This window comes from Piliocolobus tephrosceles, chromosome 17 (genome assembly GCF_002776525.5).
Source record: "Piliocolobus tephrosceles isolate RC106 chromosome 17, ASM277652v3, whole genome shotgun sequence".
Taxonomy (NCBI): domain Eukaryota; kingdom Metazoa; phylum Chordata; class Mammalia; order Primates; family Cercopithecidae; genus Piliocolobus; species Piliocolobus tephrosceles.
The window spans coordinates 29160384-29182827 of record NC_045450.1 but is presented as its reverse complement, the minus strand read 5'-3'; the positions used below and the strand labels follow the sequence as shown (position 1 = coordinate 29182827).

Sequence of the window (22444 nt, the reverse complement as noted above, 5' to 3'; positions counted from 1 at the left end):
AAGCCAGATGTGTCCAGCTTGTTCCAGTGGTCAGAACTGGGGCACAGAGTTTTATCATAAGACCACATTGCAGCTACTAACTGGAGTAAAAAGAAAGAATTTACTACAATGATGTGGCAGACATTTGTAATGCAATGTGAGTATTTTGTTGCACGGATGGGGTTGGGGTGTCTTGCTATGTTGCCCAGGCTGGTCTCGAATGCATGGCCTGAGGTGATCTCTCAACTCAGCCTTCCAAAGTGCTGGGACTACAAGTGTGAGCAAATTGCTGGGTCTTGATGAGGGTAAGGGTCATGCTCCAGGGTCAAAGTCCAGCTAAGAGTCATCATGAGGATCAGAATGGGGGTCAGTGTCAGCGTGAGGATGAGGAGTGTGAGGCAGACATTCAAAGCCAGGGTCAGGGTGAGGGTCAGAGTCAGTTTCAGGGTCAGACTTTATCACAGAGTGAGAAAGACTTAGTGCCTGAGGGTCAGGCTGAGTGTGTAGGTCAGGCTCAGCACAAGTTTCAGATTCACAGTAGGTTCAAGGACATGGTGAAGGTATGGATAAGGGTTCTTGTAGAGTCAGGGTGAGATCAGGATCAGGGAGACCATAAGGGTCAAGTTAGGGTCAGTGGAAAGTAAGCAGCAGAGTCAGGGTCAGGCAAGGGTCAGATTTATGGTCATGATGAGGGTCATGGTGACATTAAGATTCCAGGCCAGGGGAGGGTCAAGTTGAGTGCCACTGTAGGGTTAGCTTCAATGTTCAGGTCGGGATTAAGGGTGAGGCTAAAATTGAAGGCAAAAGTGAGGGTCAGGGTCAAGTACAGAATCAGGGTCAGGGTGAGAATGAGATAGAGTGTGTAAGTGACAGTAGGATCAGGGTCTGGTGAGCGTCATAGTCAGGTGCAAGGTGAGAGTGAGCACCAGGGTAAGGCTCAGGCGTGGAGGAGGGGGTGGTGTCAGAATGAGAGCAAGGTCAGAGTCAAGGTGAGAGTGTATGCTTCAGGGTCAAGAGTCATGGTTAAAGGCCAGGTGCAGTGGCTCACACCTGTATTCCCAGTGCTTTGGGAGGCTAAGGTGGGAATCTTGCTTGAGGCCAGGGGTTCAAGACCAACCTGGACAACAACATCTCTACAAAAAAATACAAAAAAAAAGAAAAATAGCCAGGCGTGATGGCATGCACCTGTGGTCCCAACTACTCGGGAAGCTGAGGTGGGAGGATCACTTGAGTTCTGGAGGTCAAAGCTGCTGTGAGCCATGCTGGCACCACTGCACTGCAGCCTGGGCAACAGAGCAAGACCCTGCCTCTTAAAAAAAAAAAAAGAGTCATAATTATTATCACTGTCTAGGTCAAGTTGAGGATCAAGGGTCAGGGTCATAGTGAAGGTCAGAGTCAACATCATGCCTAGGGAAGGGTCAGTGAAGGTCAAGTTCAGGGTAACGGTCATGGTAGGATTCAGGTTGAGGGTCAGAGACAGGGTGAAATTTAGGATCAGGTAAAGTTTAGGGTCCAATTCAGCATCAGGATCAATATAAGAATGAGAATGAGAGGCAATGTCAGTGTCAGAATCAGGGTCATTGTGAGGGCAAGGTGTCCATTATGATCAGGAGCAAGGTGAGGCCACAGGTGAGGCCCAAGTTCAGGGTCAGCTCTAGGTCAGGTTCAATATCAGTGTCAGGATAAGGGCAGGGTTATGGCTATAATGTTTTATCATTTATTTACAATATTATTTCTAGTATTAATTCAGATACTGCTATCACAGCAAAGGAAGGTTATTCTTGCTAATTCTAATTTATTTTCCTTCAGCAACAGTAATGGATTTGGGGCACTCACTGCATTAGTAATTTTATTTTTATTATTATGAACCATCAGGTTCAGATCATCATCTCTGAAAAATCAAAATATTCTCAATTTTACTTCTTGTAGATTTACAACCAGTCACTTCGTTGATAGTAATGTGAGAGTAGAAAGTGCAGGTAACAGATTTTTCTGTCTTAAAAATATTTTTTGCAGCTTCTCAACTGCACAAGCTTATGGAATGGTCGGAATGGAGTTTCAATGTTGGAACTTCCCAGTGATAATCTTTTCTACCTTATACCTGTAATTGGTCATTTTCCTTTGAGCACCTGAGAAGTGGTTAGCTCAGCAGCTCCCATAGCTGGATAGTTATAAAGGTATGGAAAGTTCCTCTTCATGAATTGAGCCAAAGTGGCTTCTGACATTCTTTTCAGCTAAGCTGAAAGACAAATACAGTGGTCGCTCCGTATCTGTGGGTTCCGCATGTGTAGATCCAACCAACCAAGGATGGTAAATATTTGGGGAGAAAAATGGATGGTTGACTCTGTACCGAACAGGCTTTTCAATTGTCCTTACTCCCTAAATAACACAGTGTAACAACTATTTACATAGCATTGACGTTGCAGTCGGTATTATAAGTACACGAGAGGATGTGCATGGGTTACATGCAAACACTTCGCCATTCTGCATAAGGCACCGGAGCGTTGTGCTGTGTGCTCTCCTAGCGTCCCCCAGTCACTGTCTTCCACCCACGCACACCAGGCCAGGTTTCTCTTGCAAAGGTGAGGCTGCGGACTACTGCTGCCTGAGCAGGCCCCGGTCCCCATTCATGGACTGAGATTTCCTGAGGGGTGCCGTGGAGAAGGCCCCAGCCTCTGCCTGGACCACCGACCCCACCCCAGAGGTGTTCGCCGCCTGCTTCCCTGGGAGGCGCCACTCCCCCAAGCTGGGTCTAGGGCCGACCACACCCTAGGGTTGGAAGCACCGCTGGGGACACTGAGCTGGTTCCCTTTCCACCCTGATCCAGGCTGCAGAGACCCAAAAAACAACAGTCGGTTCACAAGTCCCAGAGGAAAACTTGCTGGAGGTTGACACTAGGAGCAATCCCTCTGGGCCCCAAACTTTTCCCGCGTTAGAGAGAACACGGAAAAGGTCCAGGGCGGCGCCTTCCAGCTCCCCGCGCGCACCCTGAGCCGCCTCTGATTGGTGTGCGGCGCCTCCTAGCCGCGTCCCCGCTCCGCGCGCCCCCGCTCCCCCGCCGGGTACCCCCAGCCGCCGCCCAGCCCCGCCCCGCCCCGCCCCGGCACCCCTCCTCGCACCCCCGGCCCCGCTCTGCACCCCGGGAACCCCCTCCCCCCGCGCGCCCCCGCACCGCGCACCCTTCCTGAGCTCCCTCCCCTCTGCGCCTGAAGGCTTCTCCTGGAGAGTGCGACGCGGGTCTAACAGCTTCATTTCGTTTTTAAAACGGTCTTGAATCTGGCCCGGCCCTGGTTCCGCCCAGAGCCCTAAAATAAAGAGGCTTCGAGTCTGGAGGTCTGGGAGAAAGGGAGCCTAGACCGGGAATTGACCTGAGAAACGGGGCGGGGGAAAGGCGGGCTCCTTTGCTTCCCAATCCTGGCATCTGCTCCCAGGGATGTTGGAGCCAAAGGGAAGGGGCTCCCCTGCTTGAAACATAAGTGGCGCGCTGAAGGGTTCTCAAAATCCCTTACAACTCTAAATTCCTACGATGCTCGGGGCTCCGGGGAGGTATTCTGCGGTAGTCAGAGTCCGAAGATCCTAGAATGTTGTTTGAGCTGGAGCTAAGGACACGGGATTGAAAAGTCGAGGCGGTGGACCTGGCGCAGGATGAACAAGACTGGGAGACTTCCAGCAGTTTCCTCCTCCACAAGCAGGTCACAGGACAACGTCTGGAGGGCTTCTATCCCCCTTTTTTGTTTCTGCCACCCCCTCCCCCGCGCCTCCGCACTCTCTCTAGTCCTGCCTTCCTGGCCTTCATTCAGCCTGTTTTAGTTTAGAATCGCTGCCCCGTGTTCACTCAAGGCTGTTAACCTCTGCTGTAAGGAATTAAGCTTCCAAGAGCATATCTAAGAAGGAGGGCGGAAGGAAAGGGACCGACTGCCTCCACATGTCAGGTCAGACCATGAAAGAGAAGCCAGGAAGTCCAACAAAACCAGCACTGGTCTTTATTGAGGTGTCAGTGTAGAGTGGCGGGAGCACGGCCTAAGGACATGAAGGTCAGAGTTTCTCAGAGAGGAGGGGCTGGGTTCCTGGGCTAGGAGGAGGGCGGTGGGTGACTCGGGGGCTCATGAGACTTCAGGAAGTCCCTGTACTTGGCCAGGAAAGGGTTGACCAGAGTGTTCAGCTCTTGCCGAAGCTCCTGCAGAGCCCTGTCTCGTTCTTGGGGCTCCCCTGTCACCTGCTGCCTGTAATAGTTGATGTAGAAGTTCATCCAGTCCTCCACCACAGTCACCATGTCTTCTTCAGAGATGAGAGGATCATTGAAGACCTGGGGGGGTTGCGGAGAGGCAGTTGGCAAGGGAGAATGTGGTCAGCAGTGGGATTCAGGAATACCCAGAATGGTGCCACAGCACCAGCTCTCACATCCTCCTTCCTCTGCATTGTATCCCGTGTCTCTCATTGTTTCCATCAACTCCACCATTACTTCATTAGCTCCAGTTATCCTCTGTTTTCTGCCCTCATCCTCCACTTCCCGAGCACCCCCCAGTCTCCAGGCCAGTCCTTTGAAACGAAAGCCTGAACTCACCTGCTGATTCAGCAGAACACTGAACTCTTGCCTTCCTGCAGAAATGAGATCCTTATTGGCCTTAAGAAGAGCCATCTGCCTGGGTAGAGAAAAGGGTAGAATTTACATATCCGTTTCCCTCCTCACTGGGTATTTCCCCCAATCTGCCCCCACCCCTAAAAAATTCCTCCTGCCCTGCAGGGCCACCTCCTTTCCAAAACCTTTCACATCCTGCTCTGCTCTGAGGTCACGATTTTCCCAGGTTGGGCTCACCTTCAGGTCTAACAGGGTGTATATGTCTCACCCACACTCTTGAGGGTGCGTGAATCGCTCTGTGCCAAGCTATAGATGTAGGCAATGAGTCAAATGTCAGCCTAAGATAGAAACGCCCTGCATCTAGGTCCTGAAGGAGGGTGATAGGTCATTCTGGGGAGGAGAAGAAGGGAGAGGCTTCCCTGAAGGTAGAAAGATAACAAGGCCAAAAAAAAAAAAAAGATAAATGAAGAAACCCAGGAAACCAAGAGTACAAGAGTCAAACCAGGGACATGTCGTTGCCCTTTGCCCCATATTTAGTATCCAGGCTTGAAATGCTATGGAAATCGACATTTACTGAGCCTTATTACATGACGGAGGCTTTTGTGTAATCACAATGATGTGATGGCAATTATTCCCCCAATTCAGAGATGATGTATTCATAGCAGCTTGCATTACATCTATTCATTTGCGCCAAGCACTGTTTCAAACATGTATAAAATATTTATCCTATAAAATTTCTTTTTAGACACATTTTGCAGATAAGCCATCTGTAAGCATGTAGACTGAACTCCACCATGCTGCACTCCACAAGAATGGAGATGAATAGCCGGGCGTGGTGGTGGGTGCCTGTAGTTTCAGCTGCTTGGGAGTCTGAGGCACGAGAATCGCTTGAACCCAGGAGGCAAAGGTTGCAGTGAGCCAAGATCACACCACAGCACTCCAATAAGACAAAGGAGATGCATTTGTCTTGTTCACTACCCCGTCAACAGGTACCCAATAAAGCAGAAATACTCTTTTTCTTCTTTTTAAATATTTTTCCTGGTATTTTCCATTTTCAGTAGATGTTTCTCAAATTTCAAAATCACTATATACTAATTTAAATTATTAAAACACAAAAACATACACTGAAAAACAATCATTTTTGCCCCCTCCAAAGTAACCAGCATTAAACATGGTATATTTCCTGTCACTTTTTTTTTCCATTCAAAACCCGTACCTATACACACATAAAGCTTTGTTGATTTGCCTTTTTGGTTGTAGCATTTTAAAATCAATATACAGCAAAACTGACTTCCTTTTGGTGTACAATTTATTAATTTTTTTTTTTTTTTTTTTTGAGAGGGAGTCTCCCTCTGTGGCCCAGGCTGGAGTGCAGTGACGCGATCTCGGCTCACTGCAAACTTTACCTCCCACATTCAGGCGATTCTCCTGCCTCAGCCTCCCAAGTAGCTGGGATTACAGGCGTGCACTACCACGCCTAGCTAATTTTTGTATTTTAGTAGAGATGGGGTTTCACCATATTGGCCAGGCTAGTCTCGAACTCCTGACCTCAAGTGATCCGCCCACCTCCCAAAGTGCTGGGATTACAGGTGTGAGCCACTGCATCCGGCCTACAACCGTGGTCAAGATACAGAATGTTTCCATCACCCAAAAACCACTCCTTCATTTTACTCTTTTGTAGCCACCCCTCCCCTCACCCATAACTTCTGGCAACCACTTATCTGTTCATCACTACAGTTAAGTCTTTTTCAGGATGTCATATAAATGGAATCATACAGTCTGTAACCTTTGAGGCTGGCGTTTTTTGGTCAGCATGATGTTCTTGAGCTCCGTCCAAGTTGTTGCAAGTGTCAGTGCACACAGTGCATTGCATGGATGCACTGTAGTTTGTTCATTCAGCCACGGAAGGACATCTAGATTGTTTGCACTTTGGGGCAAATGTGAATAGAGTTGCTATAAACATTTGTGTACAGGTTTCCATGTGAACATGTTTTCATTTATATAGGGTGGAAAGTATGTGTTACCAGCCAAACGCAGTGGCTCACATCTGTGATCCCAGCACTTTGGGAGGTCAAGGCAGGCGGATCACTTGAGGTCAGGAGTTCGAGACCATCCTAGCCAACATGGCGAAACCCCATCTCTACTAAAAATACAAAAACTAGCCAGACATGGTGGCATGCACCTGTAATCCCAGCTACTTGGGAGGCTGAGGCAGGAGAATCGCTTGAACCCAGGAGGCAGAGGCTTCAATGAGCCAAGATCATGCCACTGAGCTCCAGCCTGGGTGACAGAGTGAGACCTTGTCTCTAAATTAATTAATTAATTAATTAATTATCTTACAGACTTAGAGGTCAGAAATCTAAAATGAGACTCACTAGGCTAAAATTAAGTTTTAATTTTAAGTAATAATTAAGTTTAAAATTAAGTAATAATCTAGGTTGTGTTCCCCTTGGAGTCTCTGGAAAAGAGTTCTTTTTCTTTCCTCTTCTAGTCTATAGAAGAACCCACGTTCTTTCACTCCTGGTCCCTTTCCAGCTTGAAAGCCAGCAATGACCACCAGGTCCAGTCTTTCTCACATCACACCAGGCCAACTCTCTCCTGCATCCTTTCACTTCTAAATAACTTTTCTTAAATATTTCTGTAAAAATAATTCATTACCAGGTGGGAAAGATCAAGATTCCAATGCCCTTTCAAAGCTCATTAAGGAAAAGTTTCATGAAGGCCTCTGGTACATGCCAGGAAACTCACAGGAGATGGTGCTGCCTCAGATGCCTTAGAAGGCCATGCTGCCATGAACACATCTAGCATTGAAGCCACACACAGTGGCTCATGCCTGTAAGGGGCAGAGACCGGAGGGTCGTTTGAGCTTGGGGGTTCAAGACCAGCCTGGACAACATAGTGAGACTCCATCTCTTAAAAAAAGAAAAGAAAAAACTTCTAATTTTGTTCATTCCTCAAAATTTCCTGGCACAGTTGGAACTAATCCAACTCCCTGGACTATAATGAATTTCAGGGTAACATTAGTGAGATGTGAAGAATTGAAGTCTCTTCCCTCAACCCACTGTCTTGAGAATAGCAGGGAAAACTGATTCCCTCTGAGCATGCTAGATGAGTCAATGAAGGAAGGGTTGAATGTGAGGTTACAAAAACATATTTGCTAAAGAATTGTAGAAAACCAGGATCACAAACTCATTCTGCAACAGGAAAATAAAGCACTGCTGATTTACAGAGGAATTCACAACTGGTGAGGTCTCTTAAACTAAGAGACCTAATAGGAACTCCCTCATCGAGGCAGGCTCTGCTTCAGCTGAACAAGAAATTAGCCAAGGGAGGAAAAGGGAACTGTTTGGACTTCCAGGAAGGCCTCTCCTTCCACTGGGAGGACTGTAACGAAGACCTCAATCATCAGGGAAAGAAGAGCCTCCTCCAGAAATCTGATTGGAATTGATGACACAAATTCCACTCTCAGTTAACACAAAACCCTCACTTGCTTGTGGCGGTACCAGGTTAGAGTCAGGGCAAAAAGGTTGTAGATTTCATGTTCTGTGGTTCCCCCTGTGAACGTTTTGGGAGGGAGGTGAGAGGAACTGGTTAGGTAGAACCTTGGTCTTATTTCCTGGAGATGTGACGTTTTGGGGGCCTGTTCCTGCTGTGACTGGCACAGCAATCAGGACCTGCAGCCACCAGAGTGTCCCAGGGCTGGGGAGGAGACAGGGGCCTTGCACATCTAAAGGTCAGCATCTGGGCAGTATGGCTACTAGCAGGAGGGAGGAGCTTGCTCTGGATCCATTTGGGAGAGACTTGTCCCTTTTCCCTCTTTTGCCCCACCCCCGGGACACTTTCCTGTCCCGGACTCCCACTTGACTTTGTTTTCACTGATTGGAACTTAGCTCAGAAAATGGAGGGGGCTGAAGGTATGAGTTATGGGCAGGGGAATTTAAGTTTGGGAAGACAGAAGCTCCCTTGATATTGGCACTACCAGCCACACCTGCAGCCACATAAGGGTCCCAGTGCTGGGGCAGGGGGCAGTGAGATTGGCCAGGAACCAGAGTCTCCTGGGGACTCGCAGATACCTACCCCACGCATCCTGAGGGTGCAGAGGGAGACCCAGCCGAGATCAGCTGTGCTCCTGGGTATTGCCAGCAGGCTCTGAGGGGGACCCAGCCTACCCAGGAAGGATGCCCAGAGTGGCTTAGTGTGCACCTCCCTCTTCTGCCTCTCCTTTGCCACTGCAAGCAAGACTGGGGGTCAGGAGTTACAGCTGCCAGAGTCCAGGACAGGCCCCTCCTCCCCAGCAATGTGGGTGGGGTCAGGGGCCTCAGGTCAAATTCAAGGAAAATCTTCAAGCCACGTGGTGTAGAGCCAAAGCTAAAGAGACCACCCTAATAATAGACAGCGGCAGCCCCTTACAAACATGCTCAGACTCATAGGATCTCAAAATGCAATTCTCCACAGTAGAAAGGACATCTACCCTAACAGAAGACTGCACTCCTAGAAAAACTGGGGTCATCTGGCCCATTATTTAAAGGTAGACCTGTATGTTCAAATTATGTTCATGGAATAAAATTCATGACATGAACATTTTCTTTGGAAAGAAACATCCCAGAAATGGTTCCTGGAGCCTAAAACATTCTGTGGCACTTCCTTGAGGGCATGTACATCATGACTGCTAAAATTATGATGAGAACCAAGTCTTAATTTCCTATTGGTAAATAGAACAAATGGAGACAAGGCCTGGGCAGCCCCACTGTATGTTTCAGGAGGAAAAGTAATGTCAGCTAGGGATTAGACTTTCAGATAATCTTTCCTTTAATGGTCTTCAAATTCTTTCATCCCATCCGTCTAAAGAATCTTTGTGTACACTCCCACACAAGTTTTGTAGATATTTATTTTTGCCTCATACATTTAAATCATAGCAAAGGCTTTTAACTGTGGCAGGATCCAAACACATTTAAACAAACCGCACATCACTGTTGTGAATGTGTCCAACACAATGTTAATGGAGTGGTGATTTGGCCCTGACCACTATGTATTTTTTTAAAAACCAAACAAGTTCTTCCTTAGCAGCTGGGAGTCTCACAATACTCCTTTTACTTCTCGAACTTGTATTTCTATTCCACTACCCCCACTTAAGTTGATCCTAAGATAACTCGCATGCTTTCATGCTTGTATTTTGTTCAGTCACATTCTACTTACTTGCAACTTCTCTCATTCGCTGTGTCTTTCTGTTGGTCTCTCTGTCTCACTCTCTCTCTCTCTATAGATACATGGATGGATAGCTCTGACATACATATTCAAGAGGAAATTTATATATATATATATATATATATATATATATAAAACATATATAGACACATACTTAGTAAAATGCCGTTTACCAAAGTGAATGTTTCAAATTTTAATAAATAGTTATGAAACAGAAATTCCAATTGTATTGGAAATAAATCCTCTGATCAGATGGAGGCATAGGATTGAAGGAATTGTTGAAGGGTCCCTATTCTGGTGGTCTGGGACGATGCCCCTTGTAAGTCAGGCAGGTGCAGTTGGCAAGCGGGAGAAGGAAGGAAACGTGAGAAGGGTCTGGGAGCAGGGATTCCCCTGGACACAGTTTCTGGGTCTAGTTGATTTTGAGAATGAGTGAGTATGGACTTCAAAGGTCTGGAATTTGATTCTCTAAAGCTTCCCAGGACAGCACACCCACTGGAAGGGTTCTTCCTGCTCATGTCAGGACCATGGTGCTCTGACTGCAGGGGTCTCTGAAATACCTGGATTACTAGGAGACAGCGGAATTCTCACTACTGCTTCTGCTTTGGGGAACTCCACCCACACTGCAGAGCAGAGGAGAGTGAAAAGGTTAGATAACGTGGAGTATCAATTCAGACGTGGTTTGGCCTCATAGATGCCATTCTGCGGCTATCAGGAGTCCCCACCACACTGAAAACCCCTAATCCTAATCAAGGAAACCAAATTTCAAGGGATGTGGGGAGCTGGAGACAGGTGAGATGCAGGGGGATTGTTACCAAAGGCATAATTGGGCATGTGCCACCGACGTCTCTTGTTGTGGACTTGGTTGAGAGTAGACAGCCGTGGTGTAACTGACAGCACAGCAGACAGATCATCCGGGGTGAGCAGCCACTGTGGACTGAGCTTGGCTTGGCTTGGCTCTTTCTGGGCTCTGGTGAGGGGGATCTCAGTAGGAAACCCCAGAAGGGTGTGTCCTGGAGACAGCATCCAGGCTGGAGTATTTGGGGGTATCTTGGGAGCAAACTAAGCTGGGGTTCCCACAGGAGCCAGTTAAGGTATAGGCTGGGCTGGCAGCTGGATCTGTGAATTGTACAAGGGACCCTGTTTGGTCACTGAAAAGAAAGGCCTCACCCGCTTTGCTTTCAAAGTGATTCCCCACCTCTCTTATTTGTAGTATTCAAGGGCATGCTCACAAGGTTGAAGAGTTTGTAAATGTGCTTTGCAAATCATTTGAAACTGACCTTCTTATAGCGACTGTATTTAACATCTAGTGTGGAAAATAGGACCTATGAGACACCTTCTTTCCAACCAGAGAAGCCGAGTTGAAGGTCCCCTATTTCGCTTACAAAGTGGCAACGGCATGTTTGGAAGGTCAGCCCCATGTGTGACCTATGTAGCTTAGAAAGACTGTCGTATCCTGAGGACAGGACAGCGGTCCCGAAGCTCACTCTGGGAGTAACTCTGGCTCTGACACTTCATTAGAACTTCCCCTATACTTTGTGAACCTAACATAGTTGTTTTGCCAACCAGAATTTTGAAACTAATGTTTATATACTTAAAAGGTTTTTGCTTGTTTGTTTTGAGACATAGTCTCGCTCTGTCACTCAGGCTGGAGCGCACTGACGCAATCTCAGCTCATGGCAGCCTCCACCTCCCAGGTTCAAGCAATTCTCCTGCCTCAGTCTTCTAAGTATCTGGGATTACAGGCACCTGCCATCACGCCCAGCTAATTTTAATATTTTTAGTAGAGATGGGGTTTCACCATGTTGGCCAGGCTGGTCTCCAGCTCCTGACCTCAAGAGATTCACCCACCTTGGCCTCCCAAAGTGCTGGGATTACAGGCATGAGCCGCTGCACCAGGCCTTAAAAAGGTTTCTTTAATCAAGCAAAACTTTTTAAATTGACTTGATAAAAATGTTGCGGTGGAAAAAGATGTATATTAGTATTTAGAAGACCGTTCTGTGCACCTAAACCCTCCTCATTGGACATGGCTGGCTACTATGAACACTGTGAGAATGAAGGACACTATCTCTGTGGCAACAAAACATGTGAGGAGACAAAGGCTCAGCTACATATTTATGGTCTGTGGTCTCCAATGAGACACCCCAAATCGACATTTCTACTTTTGTCACTACTGTCTTATTGTAATTAAAATTGTAAAATATTTTCACACATTTTATTCTATTTTAAAATATGTATTCCACTTATTTCTATTTCTATTCATGAATCAACAGTACACTGTTTTAATTCCCATGTTTTCTTTATTTTATTTATAAATATTTATAAAATATTTATAAAAATAATTTTTTTTTCCTATGGAGTCTTGCTTTGTCACCCAGGCTGGATTGCAGTGGCGTGATCTCGGCTCACTGCAACCTCTGCCTCCCGGGTGCAAGCGATTCTCCTGCCTCAGCCTCCTGAGTAACTGGGATTACAGGTGCCCGCCAAGACCCGGCTAGTTTTTGTATTTTTGGTAGAGATGGGGTTTCACCATGTTGGTCAGGGTGGTCTCAAACTCTTGACCTCAGGTGATCCGCTTGCCTTAGCCTCCCAAAGTGCTGGAATTACAGGCGTGAGCCACTGTGCTGGGTCCCCATGTTTTAATAATATATGACAGGGGAAGTAACTTTTTTTTTCATTTCAAATTGTTCATGGATTTTTTTGTTTACTTTTCATAGCAATATATATATATATATATATATATTTTTTTTTTTTTTTTTTTGAGACGGAGTCTAGCTCTGTTGCCCAGGCTGGAGTGCAGTGGCCAGATCTCAGCTCACTGCAAGCTCCGCCTCCCGGGTTTACGCCATTCTCCTGCCTCAGCCTCCGGAGTAGCTGGGACTACAGGTGCCCACCACCTCGCCCGGCTAGTTTTTTTGTATTTTTTTTAGTAGAGACGGGGTTTCACCGTGTTAGCCAGGATGGTCTCGATCTCCTGACCTCGTGATGGGCCCGTCTTGGCCTCCCAAAGTGCTGGGATTACAGGCTTGAGCCACCGCGCCCGGCCAGCAATATATTTTTTAAATCTTCAGAACTCAAGTACATGATATTATATTTGGGTCAAACTCAAGATATAAATTTATTCATAGATTATTGACTTCTCAATATTGTTGAACTTTCCTACCCAAACATTTGGTGTTATTAGTTTTCATCGGTATAAGTCTATTTTCATGTTTTTCAAAAATCTTTTACACCAATTTCTTACTAAATTTATTAAACATAATTTTCTGTAGAATTCTGCCAATTTTTTTGCATTGATGACCATAGCCACATGACATTCTCATTCATTCTATTAATGTGATTAATTTCATTAACGAATTTCTTAATATTGAATCATACTTCCTTTTATAACATAAAGGGTGATTGATCTATACTGATGCAATAGTTTCTAATATTTAATATTTTACTCTTAAATGTATATGTCATCAGGCATGGTGGTTCATGCCTGTAATCCCAGCACTTTGGGAGGCTGAGGGGGGCAGATCACCTGAGGTCGAGAGTTCAAGACCAACCTGACCAACATGGATAAACCCCATCTCTAATAAAAATATAAAATTCGCTGGGCGTGGTGGCACATGCCTGTAATCCCAGCTACTCGGGAGGCTGAGGCAGGATAATCACTTGAACCCAGGAGGCAGAGGTTGCGGTGAGCCAAGATCATGCCATTGTACTCCAGCCTGGGCAACAAGGGCAAAACTCCACCTCAAAAAAAAGAAAAAGTATATGTCCTATTTGTCTATAGTATTCTATATGGCTAAATCTAGGCAAGGTTCTGGTATCACCTTTATATACTCTTCCTAAAAACTATTTTAGGAAATATTTACCTCTCTATAACTCTTGAGTAGTTTAACTAGCATTAATTTATTGATTACTTTATCGGTAGAATTTCCCTCTCAACTACATAAACTTGGTGCTTGTGTGTGTGGGGAAATTCCTTATTAAATATCTTTGTTTCTTCTATGAATATTGTTCAGTTTAGAGTCTATCTCTCTTGAGTTACATTTTGATAAAACATATATTCCAAACACACACACACAAACACACACACGTACATTTGCAATCTACGTGTGTGTATCAATTGCATTGAATTACACAGATGTCTCTATTTTCTTTGTCAATATTGAACCTCACTTTCTTCCTGGCACTGTAATCTGTTGACAAATCCTTCTCAAGTTACTTGTGTGATCCCATTTCTCTATTTATAATTCAATGATTGCTCATTTAAAGAATTTGGGGAGTAACAGAAAATTAGAGTTTCAACAAAAACACATCCCAGGAGGCACAGAATCCAGCACCCACCATGCTTCATTGTCATCCCCTTCTGTCTCAGACTCCGCATTTTCTGCTCCCTCCAGGACAGCCCCTGTCTGCCTCAAAGGATCATGGAAAAGTAGAGCCTCTCCAGGCACTGTCATCTCTCTGGAGTGCTGCAGGGAAGTTGTCATTGTTTTTGGTAATTGTAACTGGGACAAAGTTTTTCAAAAATATTTTCAATTCTCCAAGTGTGTACTGTCATTGCTGCCCCAGGTGAAAGTATAATTACAGTTCTGTGGGGAGGTGAGGTTACAGGATCCCAAGACCATATCTCTGACCTGGCCGCCTCCCTCCACACCCTCAATGGCCATCCTGACAGTCACTGAGTTCCACAGCCCTGCAGCAGGGAGGCGTCTGGTGGGTGTGTTACATTTTGATCTATGAGAGAGCGCCTGCAAGGGGAGGAAGTGTATCAGGAGGTGGGTGAAATGCTCTGATCTGAAAAGGGGGCTTCACTGGGCCAGAAACTGACCAGTGCCAAGGCCGTGTGGGGAAAGGAAATAATTGCTGGGTCATGGGCTAGGTTGTAGAGAAGGAGCAAAGATCTAAGAACATGAGCCAGTCCCCAAGTGCGGCTTATTTGTGTCATTGTTGGTTTTTGAGGCAACAGGCCAAAAATCTGTTGTTTTTTTTGCTTTGTTTTGTTTTATTTGAGACAGGGTATGGCCTTGTCACCCAGGTTGCAGAGGGATGATCTCAGCTTACTGCAACCTCCACCTACCAGGTTCAAGGGGTTCTTGTGCCTAACCCGCCTGCGTAGCTGGGATTACAGGCATGCACCAACATGCATAGCTAATTTTTTTTGTATTTTTCATAGGTTGGTCTTGAACTCCTGACCACCTGCCTCGGCCTCCCAAAGTGCACCATGCCTGGCCCCCAAAATCTGTTTTTGTTTATCTTTCTTGTCTAAGATCTCCTTACCCGTAAAATGGGAATAATGGGTTTTTTAAAAAGTTTTGTAGTTTAAGTTGGAAATTAATCCACTAGTTGTTCTATCAATTCCACAAGAGTCAGAAACATTTCTAGGATAAGTGGAAGCATTTCTACCATTCCTTCATGCCTGTGATAATGTATAAGATGTAGCTAATTAAATTATCTTACTCTTTTTCAAAAGTATTAAATATAGGGCTTTAATCTACTCTGGACATACAAAGTACCTAATGGAGACTGTTATGGGTGGTGACAGGAAACATCTGGTCCCTGAGAATGATGAAAAGACCATATTTTTTCATGAAGCCAGGGGAGGAGCGGTCAAGGAAATGTATCTTGTTGACCTTAGGTTTTCGTATGAGAACAAAATTCATGGACTTCAGTAGTTTTCATAAGTAAGTTATTTGGTAATATTTACTCTGTCTTCAGAAATGTTCTAAAGCCATTCTTTGGCTCAATACTCAGTAACACTTAATTCAGTGAATAATTTTCCCTACCTCGAGCCTCGAGTTTTCCTTTTACATAATAGACTTATGTTTTAATATATATATATAACAATTCTGACATTGAAATACTTTTTTTTTTTTTTTTTTTTTTTTGAGATGGAGTCTTGCTCTGTCACCCAGGCTGGAGTGCAGTGGCGTGATCTCGGCTCACTGCAGCCTCTGCCTCCCGGGTCAAGTGATTCTCCTGCCTCAGCCTTCCAAGTAGCTGGGACCACAGGCGTGTGCACCATCACGCCTAGCTAATTTTTGTATTTTTAGTAGAGACAGAGGTTCACCATGTTGGGTAGGCTAGTCTCGAACTCCTAACCTCAGGGGATCCACCTGCCTCGACCACCCAGAGTGCTGGGATTACAGACATGAGCCACCATACCCAGCCTGCCCATCTCTATTTTTTAAAAAATAAAAATTTATTCTTTCCACAAATAGGTACTTGGACCCTACCTTGTACCAGGCACTGATACAAAGCCCTGGAAATAGATTAGTGCTCCTGGATCTTAGGATCGTTAGGGGAAGCGACAGGATGAGTGGCAGGGGTGAGGTTTGAGAGATGGGGCAGGGACAGATCTGCAGAGCTTTGTTTGCTCTGACAAAAAGTTCGGGTTTTCTCTTCAAGTATGAAGAAAAGCCATTGAAGGGTTTGGAGGAGAATGTTGCAATCCCCTTCCATAAAAGTAATGTGAAGCCACTGTGAGGTGTTTTTGTTGTTGTTTTTGAGACAGAGTCTAGTTCTGTCACCCAGGCTGGAGTGCAATGGGACAATTTGGCTCACTGCAACCTCTGCCCCCCAGGTTCAAGTGATTCTCCTGCCTCAGCATCCCAAGTAGCTGGGATTACAGGCTAGCGCCACCACACCTGGCTAATTTTTCTATTTTCAGTAGAGATGGGGTTTCACCATGTTGGCCAGGCTGGACTCAAACTCCTGACCTCAAGTGATCCACTCACCTTGGCCTCTCAAAGTGCAGGGATTACAGGCATGAGCCACTGTGCCCAGCCCACTGAGAGGTTGTAAACCAGGGAGTTGGAAGCCGTGTGGAGAGTGACTGCAGGAGGCAGGATTGGAAGAGGGGAAATCAACTAGGGGAAAGTCAAGGGGCTGAGAGTATTCTGCCCCATGCTTGATATACCGGTGACCTTTGAAAACACAGGTTTGAACTGGACAGGTCCACTTATAATGTAGATTTCTTTCAACCAAATACAGATCAAAAATATAGTAATGGCTGGAAGTGGTAGCATGCACCTGTAATTCCAGCTACTCAGGAGGTGAGATGGTAGGATCACTTGAGCCCAGGAGGTCAAGGCTGCAGTGAGCCATGATCACACCCCTGCACCCAGCCTGGGTGACAGAGTGAAACTCTATCTCCAGAAAGAGGAAAGGAGGAAGGGAGGAAGGGAGGACGGGAGGGAGGAAAGAAGACAGGGAGGGAGGAAGGAAAGGAAGAAGGAAGGGAAGGGGGAAAGGAAGGAAGGGAGGGAGGGAGGAAAGGAAAAGAAGGGAGGGAGGAAGGGGAGAATAAAGCAAGAAGAAAAGAAAGGATACCAACATTTTTTCTTACTCCATTAAATAACAAAAGGAAAAGGAAAGAAAGAAAATACAGCAGGCCAGATGCAGTGGCTCACGCCTATAATCTCAGGACTTTGGGAGGCCAAGGCGAGTGGATCATGTGAGGTCAGGAGTTTGAGACCAGCCTGACCAACGTGGTGAAACTCGGTCTGTACTAAAAATACAAAAATTAGCCAGGCATGGTGGTACATGCCCGTAATCCCAGCTACTTGGGAGGCTGAGGTAGGAGAATCGCTTGAACTCAGGAGGTGGAGGTTGCAGTGAGCCGAGATTTTGCCACTGCTCACCAGCCTGGGCAACAAGAGCGAAACTCTGTCTTAAAAATAAAAAAAGCAAATACAGTAACGGAGGGATGCAAAAGCCACACATATGCGGAGCCAACTGCAAGATGAGTGTGTGCAGGTTTTGGTATATTCTAGGGTCCGGGAACCAATTCCCCAACTATAACAAGAGACAAATGCACTGTCAAATGACAGGATTTAGGCGCAGGCCCTCAAGAGACCTCATGAAGTAGAGAAATGTTACAGGCCAAAAAAATGAGGGTCATGATCAACTCAGTATACCACTGGAGGCTATATGAGTAAACAACAAACTTTCTTTTAAATGCAGAATGTTGGCAAACTGACAAACTGCATCTGCCACCCAGAAGGAACGCTGAGGGCAGTCATGCCCCAAGCACAGTGTTTCTTGCAAATTAGGTACATCTGAAGCCTGTTAATAATAATATGAACCTGTTATCAGTTAAGCAGCCAACTGATCATTACCTCCTCCTCCCTGCTCTTGCTACCCAATAAATACGAAGGGCTGTGGAAGCTCAAGGGCTGCCTTTGCTCACTAGAAGCAGGGAGCTCTCTTCTTCTTCCCCTGGACCCTTCCTTTAAAACAGTTTCTTTTTCTTTAAGTTTTCATTTTCTACCTTCATCCCTTCATTCAGTCTTATAATAAGGGTCTCAAGGAGTAATGGCAGTAACTGCTGTAATGACGGTCTCAAACAGTAACAATAGTAACTGTCATAGTGATGGTCTCAAGTAGTAACAGTAGTACAGTAGTAACTGTCGTAACTGTCATAGTGAAGGTCTCAAGTAGTAACGGTAGTAACTATCGTAGTGAAGGTCTCAAGTAGTAACGGTAGTAACTATCGTAGTGAAGGTCTCAAGTAGTAACGGTACTAACTGTTGTAATGATGGTCTCAAGTAGTGACGGTGGCTTTCAGCCCCAGAGAAAGGGAAACTATCACTCATCTCTTTGTCAAGCCACCTATCTGCACACTCGGGTCACAGGGAAGTGTATGATGGGGTCCTTGCCCTCAGGCACTTACAGTCCACTTGGGAAGACAGGACATCGGTACCTAACAAAAGCAAATGCAAACTGGCTCCAGACGGCATAGGCTAAGGGCTAAGTAAATGCTACAACAAACAGGGCTGTCATGGTCTCTGAGTAGGGAGAGGTCAAGGTGGACAACGGTGATCAGTAGAGCTACGGTGGGTTCATAAATAATGTGACCGTATATTCCCGTTTGCCCGAAACAGCTCCACTGCAGATCTGTTTTCCCAACATAATTATTACCAGTGCTTCCTTTAATGACCCTCTCAAAAGTCCTGGTTTGCACAATAAATTATATAGTGACACTAGTCATGAAGGCCACCTGCCTCACATGGAGCCAAGGGCCTCACATTTGAACACTTGACATTATCTCCAAATAAGAACCAACACTTAAACAGTATGTACTATGTGCTAAATAAGAGTTTTGCACATACAACATGACTTTATTTTTTTTTTTTTTTTTGCGACGGAGTCTTGTTCTGTTGCCCAGGCTGCAGTGCAGTGGTGCAATCTCAGCTCATTGCAACCTCTGCCTCCCAAGTTCAAGCAATTCTCCTGCCTCAGCCTCCCGAGTAGCTGAACTACAGGCGCCCACCACCACGCCCAGCTAATGTTTTGTACTTTTAGTAGAGATGGGGTTTCACCATGTTGGCCAAGATGGTCTTGATCTCTTGACCTTGTGATCCGACCACCTTGGCCTCCCAAGGTGCTGGGATTACAGGTATGAGCCACTGCACCTGGCCATGACATGACTCTTAATTCTCGTTCCAACTTTGTGTGGTAGGTACTAGTATTATTTCCATTTTACCATTTCCATTTCGTCTTTCAGAAGAAGAAACGGAAAGACAGAGAGATATGTAACTCAGATATGCCCAAGATCTCACAGCTACAATCCTGGACAGAACCTACATTCACAGTAAGGCCCTCTGATGGAATTCATTCAAAGATGTTTGCCCCAGAGTCCTATCCACTCACAGAAGCTAACCTTTCAAATATAACACAATGCTTGTAGCCCTTCTATCTTTCACTGTACCAGGAAACTCAAAATTATTTTGAAAAGATAATTTATTAACAGTGTTATAAGCTAAATGGAAAATAAGAATTAAACATTAAATTTCTGCCAAGCACGGTGGCTCATGCCTATAAGCCCAGCACTTTCAGAAGCTGAGGTGGGCAGATCACTTGAGTCCAGGAGTCTGAGACCAGCCTAGGCAGCATAGAAAAACCCTGTCTCTACAAAAATAGAATACAAAAATTAGCTAGCCATGGTGGCACACACCTGTGGTGCCAGCTACTCTGGAAGCTGAGGCGGATCACTTGAACCCTGGAAGTTGAGGCTGTAGTGAGACTGTAGTGTGATCGCACCACTGCACTCTCTGGGTGACAGAGAACCTGTCTTTTTTTAAAAAAAAAAAAAATTTAATTTTCAACTACCTCTCTACAATGCCCTCCAATATATACCAGTATATTCTTTAATCTCAAGAGCTTTGGGAGGCCAAGGTAGGAGGATCGCTTGAGGCCAGGAGTTCGAGACCAGCCTGGGCAACACAGTGAGATCCCATCTCTACAGAAAATTTTAAAAGTTAGCCAGGCATGGTGGTGCATGCTTGTAGTCCCAGCTACTTGGGAGGCTGAGGCAAGAGGATCACCTGAGCCCAGGAGTTTGAGGCTGCGGTGGAGCTGCTATTGTACCACTGCACTCCAGCCTGAGTGACAGAGGAAGACCCTGTCTCATTCATTCTTAGATAGATAGATAGATAGATAGATAGATAGATAGATAGATAGATAGAAAGAATAAAAAATAAATCTTAACCCTAAGGATGAAGAAGAGCTTGGCCTACAATGTCCTGCAGTTTGGCTCCTAACTCCCTAGCAGCCCTTTCCCCATGGCCCCTCGTGCTCTAGACTTCTGCCGCATTGGCCTTTGTTGGATGTTAGGTACCATGCTCCCTCCCCACTCAGGACAGGCTGCTCCTTCTTTCCAGAAAATTATTTTCCCATCATAATCAAATTCACTGGTACTCTAGATATCAGCTAAATATACGCTTCCTCAAAAAAAAAATGTTTCCCAACTGGCCTCAGTGGCTTATGCCTATAATCCTAGCATTTTGGGAAACGGAGGCGGGAGGCCTGGGCAACACAGAGACCCCATCTTAAATCTTTGTTAAAAGTTTCCCTTGGCCGGGCATAATGGCTCATGCCTGTAATTCCAGCACTTTGGGAGGCGAGGTGGGCAGATGAGTTGAGGCTGGGAGTTCAAGACCAGCCTGGCCAACATGGCAAAACCCTGTCTCCACTAAAAATACAAAAATTAGCTGGGTGTGGTGGTGCAGGCTTGTAATCCCAGCTACTCAGGAGGGTGAGGCAAGTGAATCACTTGAACCCAGGAGGCGGAGGTTGCAGTGAGCCAAGACTGCGACACTGCACTCCAGCCTGGGTGACAGAGGGAGACTCTGTCTCAAAAAAAAAAAGAAGTTTCCCTTGATTCCATTGATTAGTTCAATTCTCCTTCTAAAAGCCCTCATATTAAATAGCATGTACCCCCCTACAGCAATTGAAATAGTTCCAACTTTGCATTTATTTGTATGATTTGATCAATATCCTTCCCTAATATAAGTTCCAGAAGACCAAGACCCATGTTTGTTTTTGCTCACTATCCCAATGAGCACACAATAGGTAGCAACAGATATTTGTAGAAGAAACTGGCAAACCATTGGTAAAAAAAAAAGATAACAAACACGGACTTAATGACAAAATCAAGCAATTTTCTTGCCTCGGCCTCCAAGGTAGCTGGGATTATGGGCACACCAGCCCCATGCCCAGCTAATTTTTGTATTTATTTTTAGTAGAGATGGGGTTTCACCATGTTGGCCAGGCTGGTCTTGAACTCCCGACCTCAAGTGATCCACCTGCCTCGGCCTCCCAAAGTGCTGGAATTACAGGTGTGAGCCACCATGCCCAGCCCGAGGATCACTTTTGAGGCCAGGAGTTTGACAGCAGCCTGGGGAAAATAGGGAGGCCCTATCTCTATTTAAATAAATATGTTTTTAAAGAGTACTTAGTCTTCAAACCTTGTTTTATTTTTGTCCACTATTCAAACCAGTACCTGAATTAAGACAACGTTACAGAAATGTTGTGACTAGGCCATTTGTATTTTGAAACCCGAAATTTAAAAAAAAGAAAAAAGTGTTCAAGTTTATCTCAGTCTGAGAGAGACTATGTTAGTGTGAGACAAGGCGAAGTGGGGTAGAAGGGCCTTCCAGGGTTAAGCCCACGAGGAAGGTGACGATTTGGGAGAATCTGAAGTTTCAAGTAAGGAGTTGTCATTGGGATCAAACTGTGCGGGTCCAAGAATGCCAGGCTAAGAAACCAGTATATTTTATTTTCTGATAAAAAGAGGATGCTTTTTTTGGCAAATGTATGCTTTGAAATGAATATGCTGCGCTAGATGGGAAGGAGAAGAAGAGAAATGCAAAGAAGAAAAGGTGAGTTCAAGGACAGAAACACTCCTTCTTTGGACTCCCCCCAGTTTCATGGACTCTCCCACCCCAAAAACACACAAGAACTTCCCGTCTTGTTTCCTTGTTTTGTGACATCATTGCAATCCCTTGATTTTTTTCATCCCTCGAATTCCTTAGCATCCTTCAAAAGTAATGTTCCTGCAGTCTCGCAGAAGGCCGAAGGATGGATAATTTCTAGTTCACGCCAGGGACACTCAGAAGAGAGAGAGAGAAAAACAACAACAACAACAACAACAACAAAAACCCAAGCAGTTTCACAGGGCCTCATCTGGTCCAATTTCTTCTCATGATGCATTCATTCACTTATAAATATCTTTTGAGAACCTACTATGTGTTGGGTAGATCTAGGGATAAAATCAGGGTTAAAAATACAGTCGCCGGCCTCACAGCAAAAAAAGGCACCTAAGGCCCAGAGAGGGCCACTGACTTGCCCAAAGTCACACAGCTAAAACTTCTGTAGACGAACCGCGTCTCCAACACAACTGGT

General features: G+C 45.5%; 1 protein-coding gene across 6 annotated transcripts; it reads right to left on the bottom strand.

The window, feature by feature from the left end:
- Positions 1 to 3939: 3939 nt before the first annotated feature.
- Positions 3940 to 4951, bottom strand: AHSP (alpha hemoglobin stabilizing protein). 6 transcript variants are annotated; one of them, XM_023191177.1, is made up of 3 exons: positions 4796 to 4951; positions 4544 to 4622; positions 3940 to 4285 (listed from the first exon to the last, which is right to left on the bottom strand). In XM_023191177.1, exons 2-3 carry the CDS (start codon positions 4616 to 4618, stop codon positions 4052 to 4054), a joined length of 309 nt encoding a protein of 102 aa, XP_023046945.1. In that variant the 5' UTR covers positions 4619 to 4622; positions 4796 to 4951; the 3' UTR covers positions 3940 to 4051. The 6 variants fall into 6 exon arrangements, with proteins under 6 accessions (XP_023046945.1, XP_023046948.1, XP_023046947.1 ...); XM_023191180.1 differs by having other exon boundaries at positions 4730 to 4941; XM_023191179.2 differs by having other exon boundaries at positions 4544 to 4618; positions 4796 to 4941.
- Between the last annotated feature and the right edge of the window lie 17493 nt (positions 4952 to 22444).

What these genes read in the sequence shown, in the direction of transcription:
- AHSP (XM_023191177.1), bottom strand. Translation starts at nt 4,618, where the DNA reads ATGGCTCTTCTTAAGGCCAATAAGGATCTCATTTCTGCAGGAAGGCAA. An exon ending in GTGTTCTGCTGAATCAGCAG is followed by an intron (nt 4,286 to 4,543) that starts GTGAGTTCAGGC and finishes CAACCCCCCCAG; the next exon opens with GTCTTCAATGATCCTCTCAT.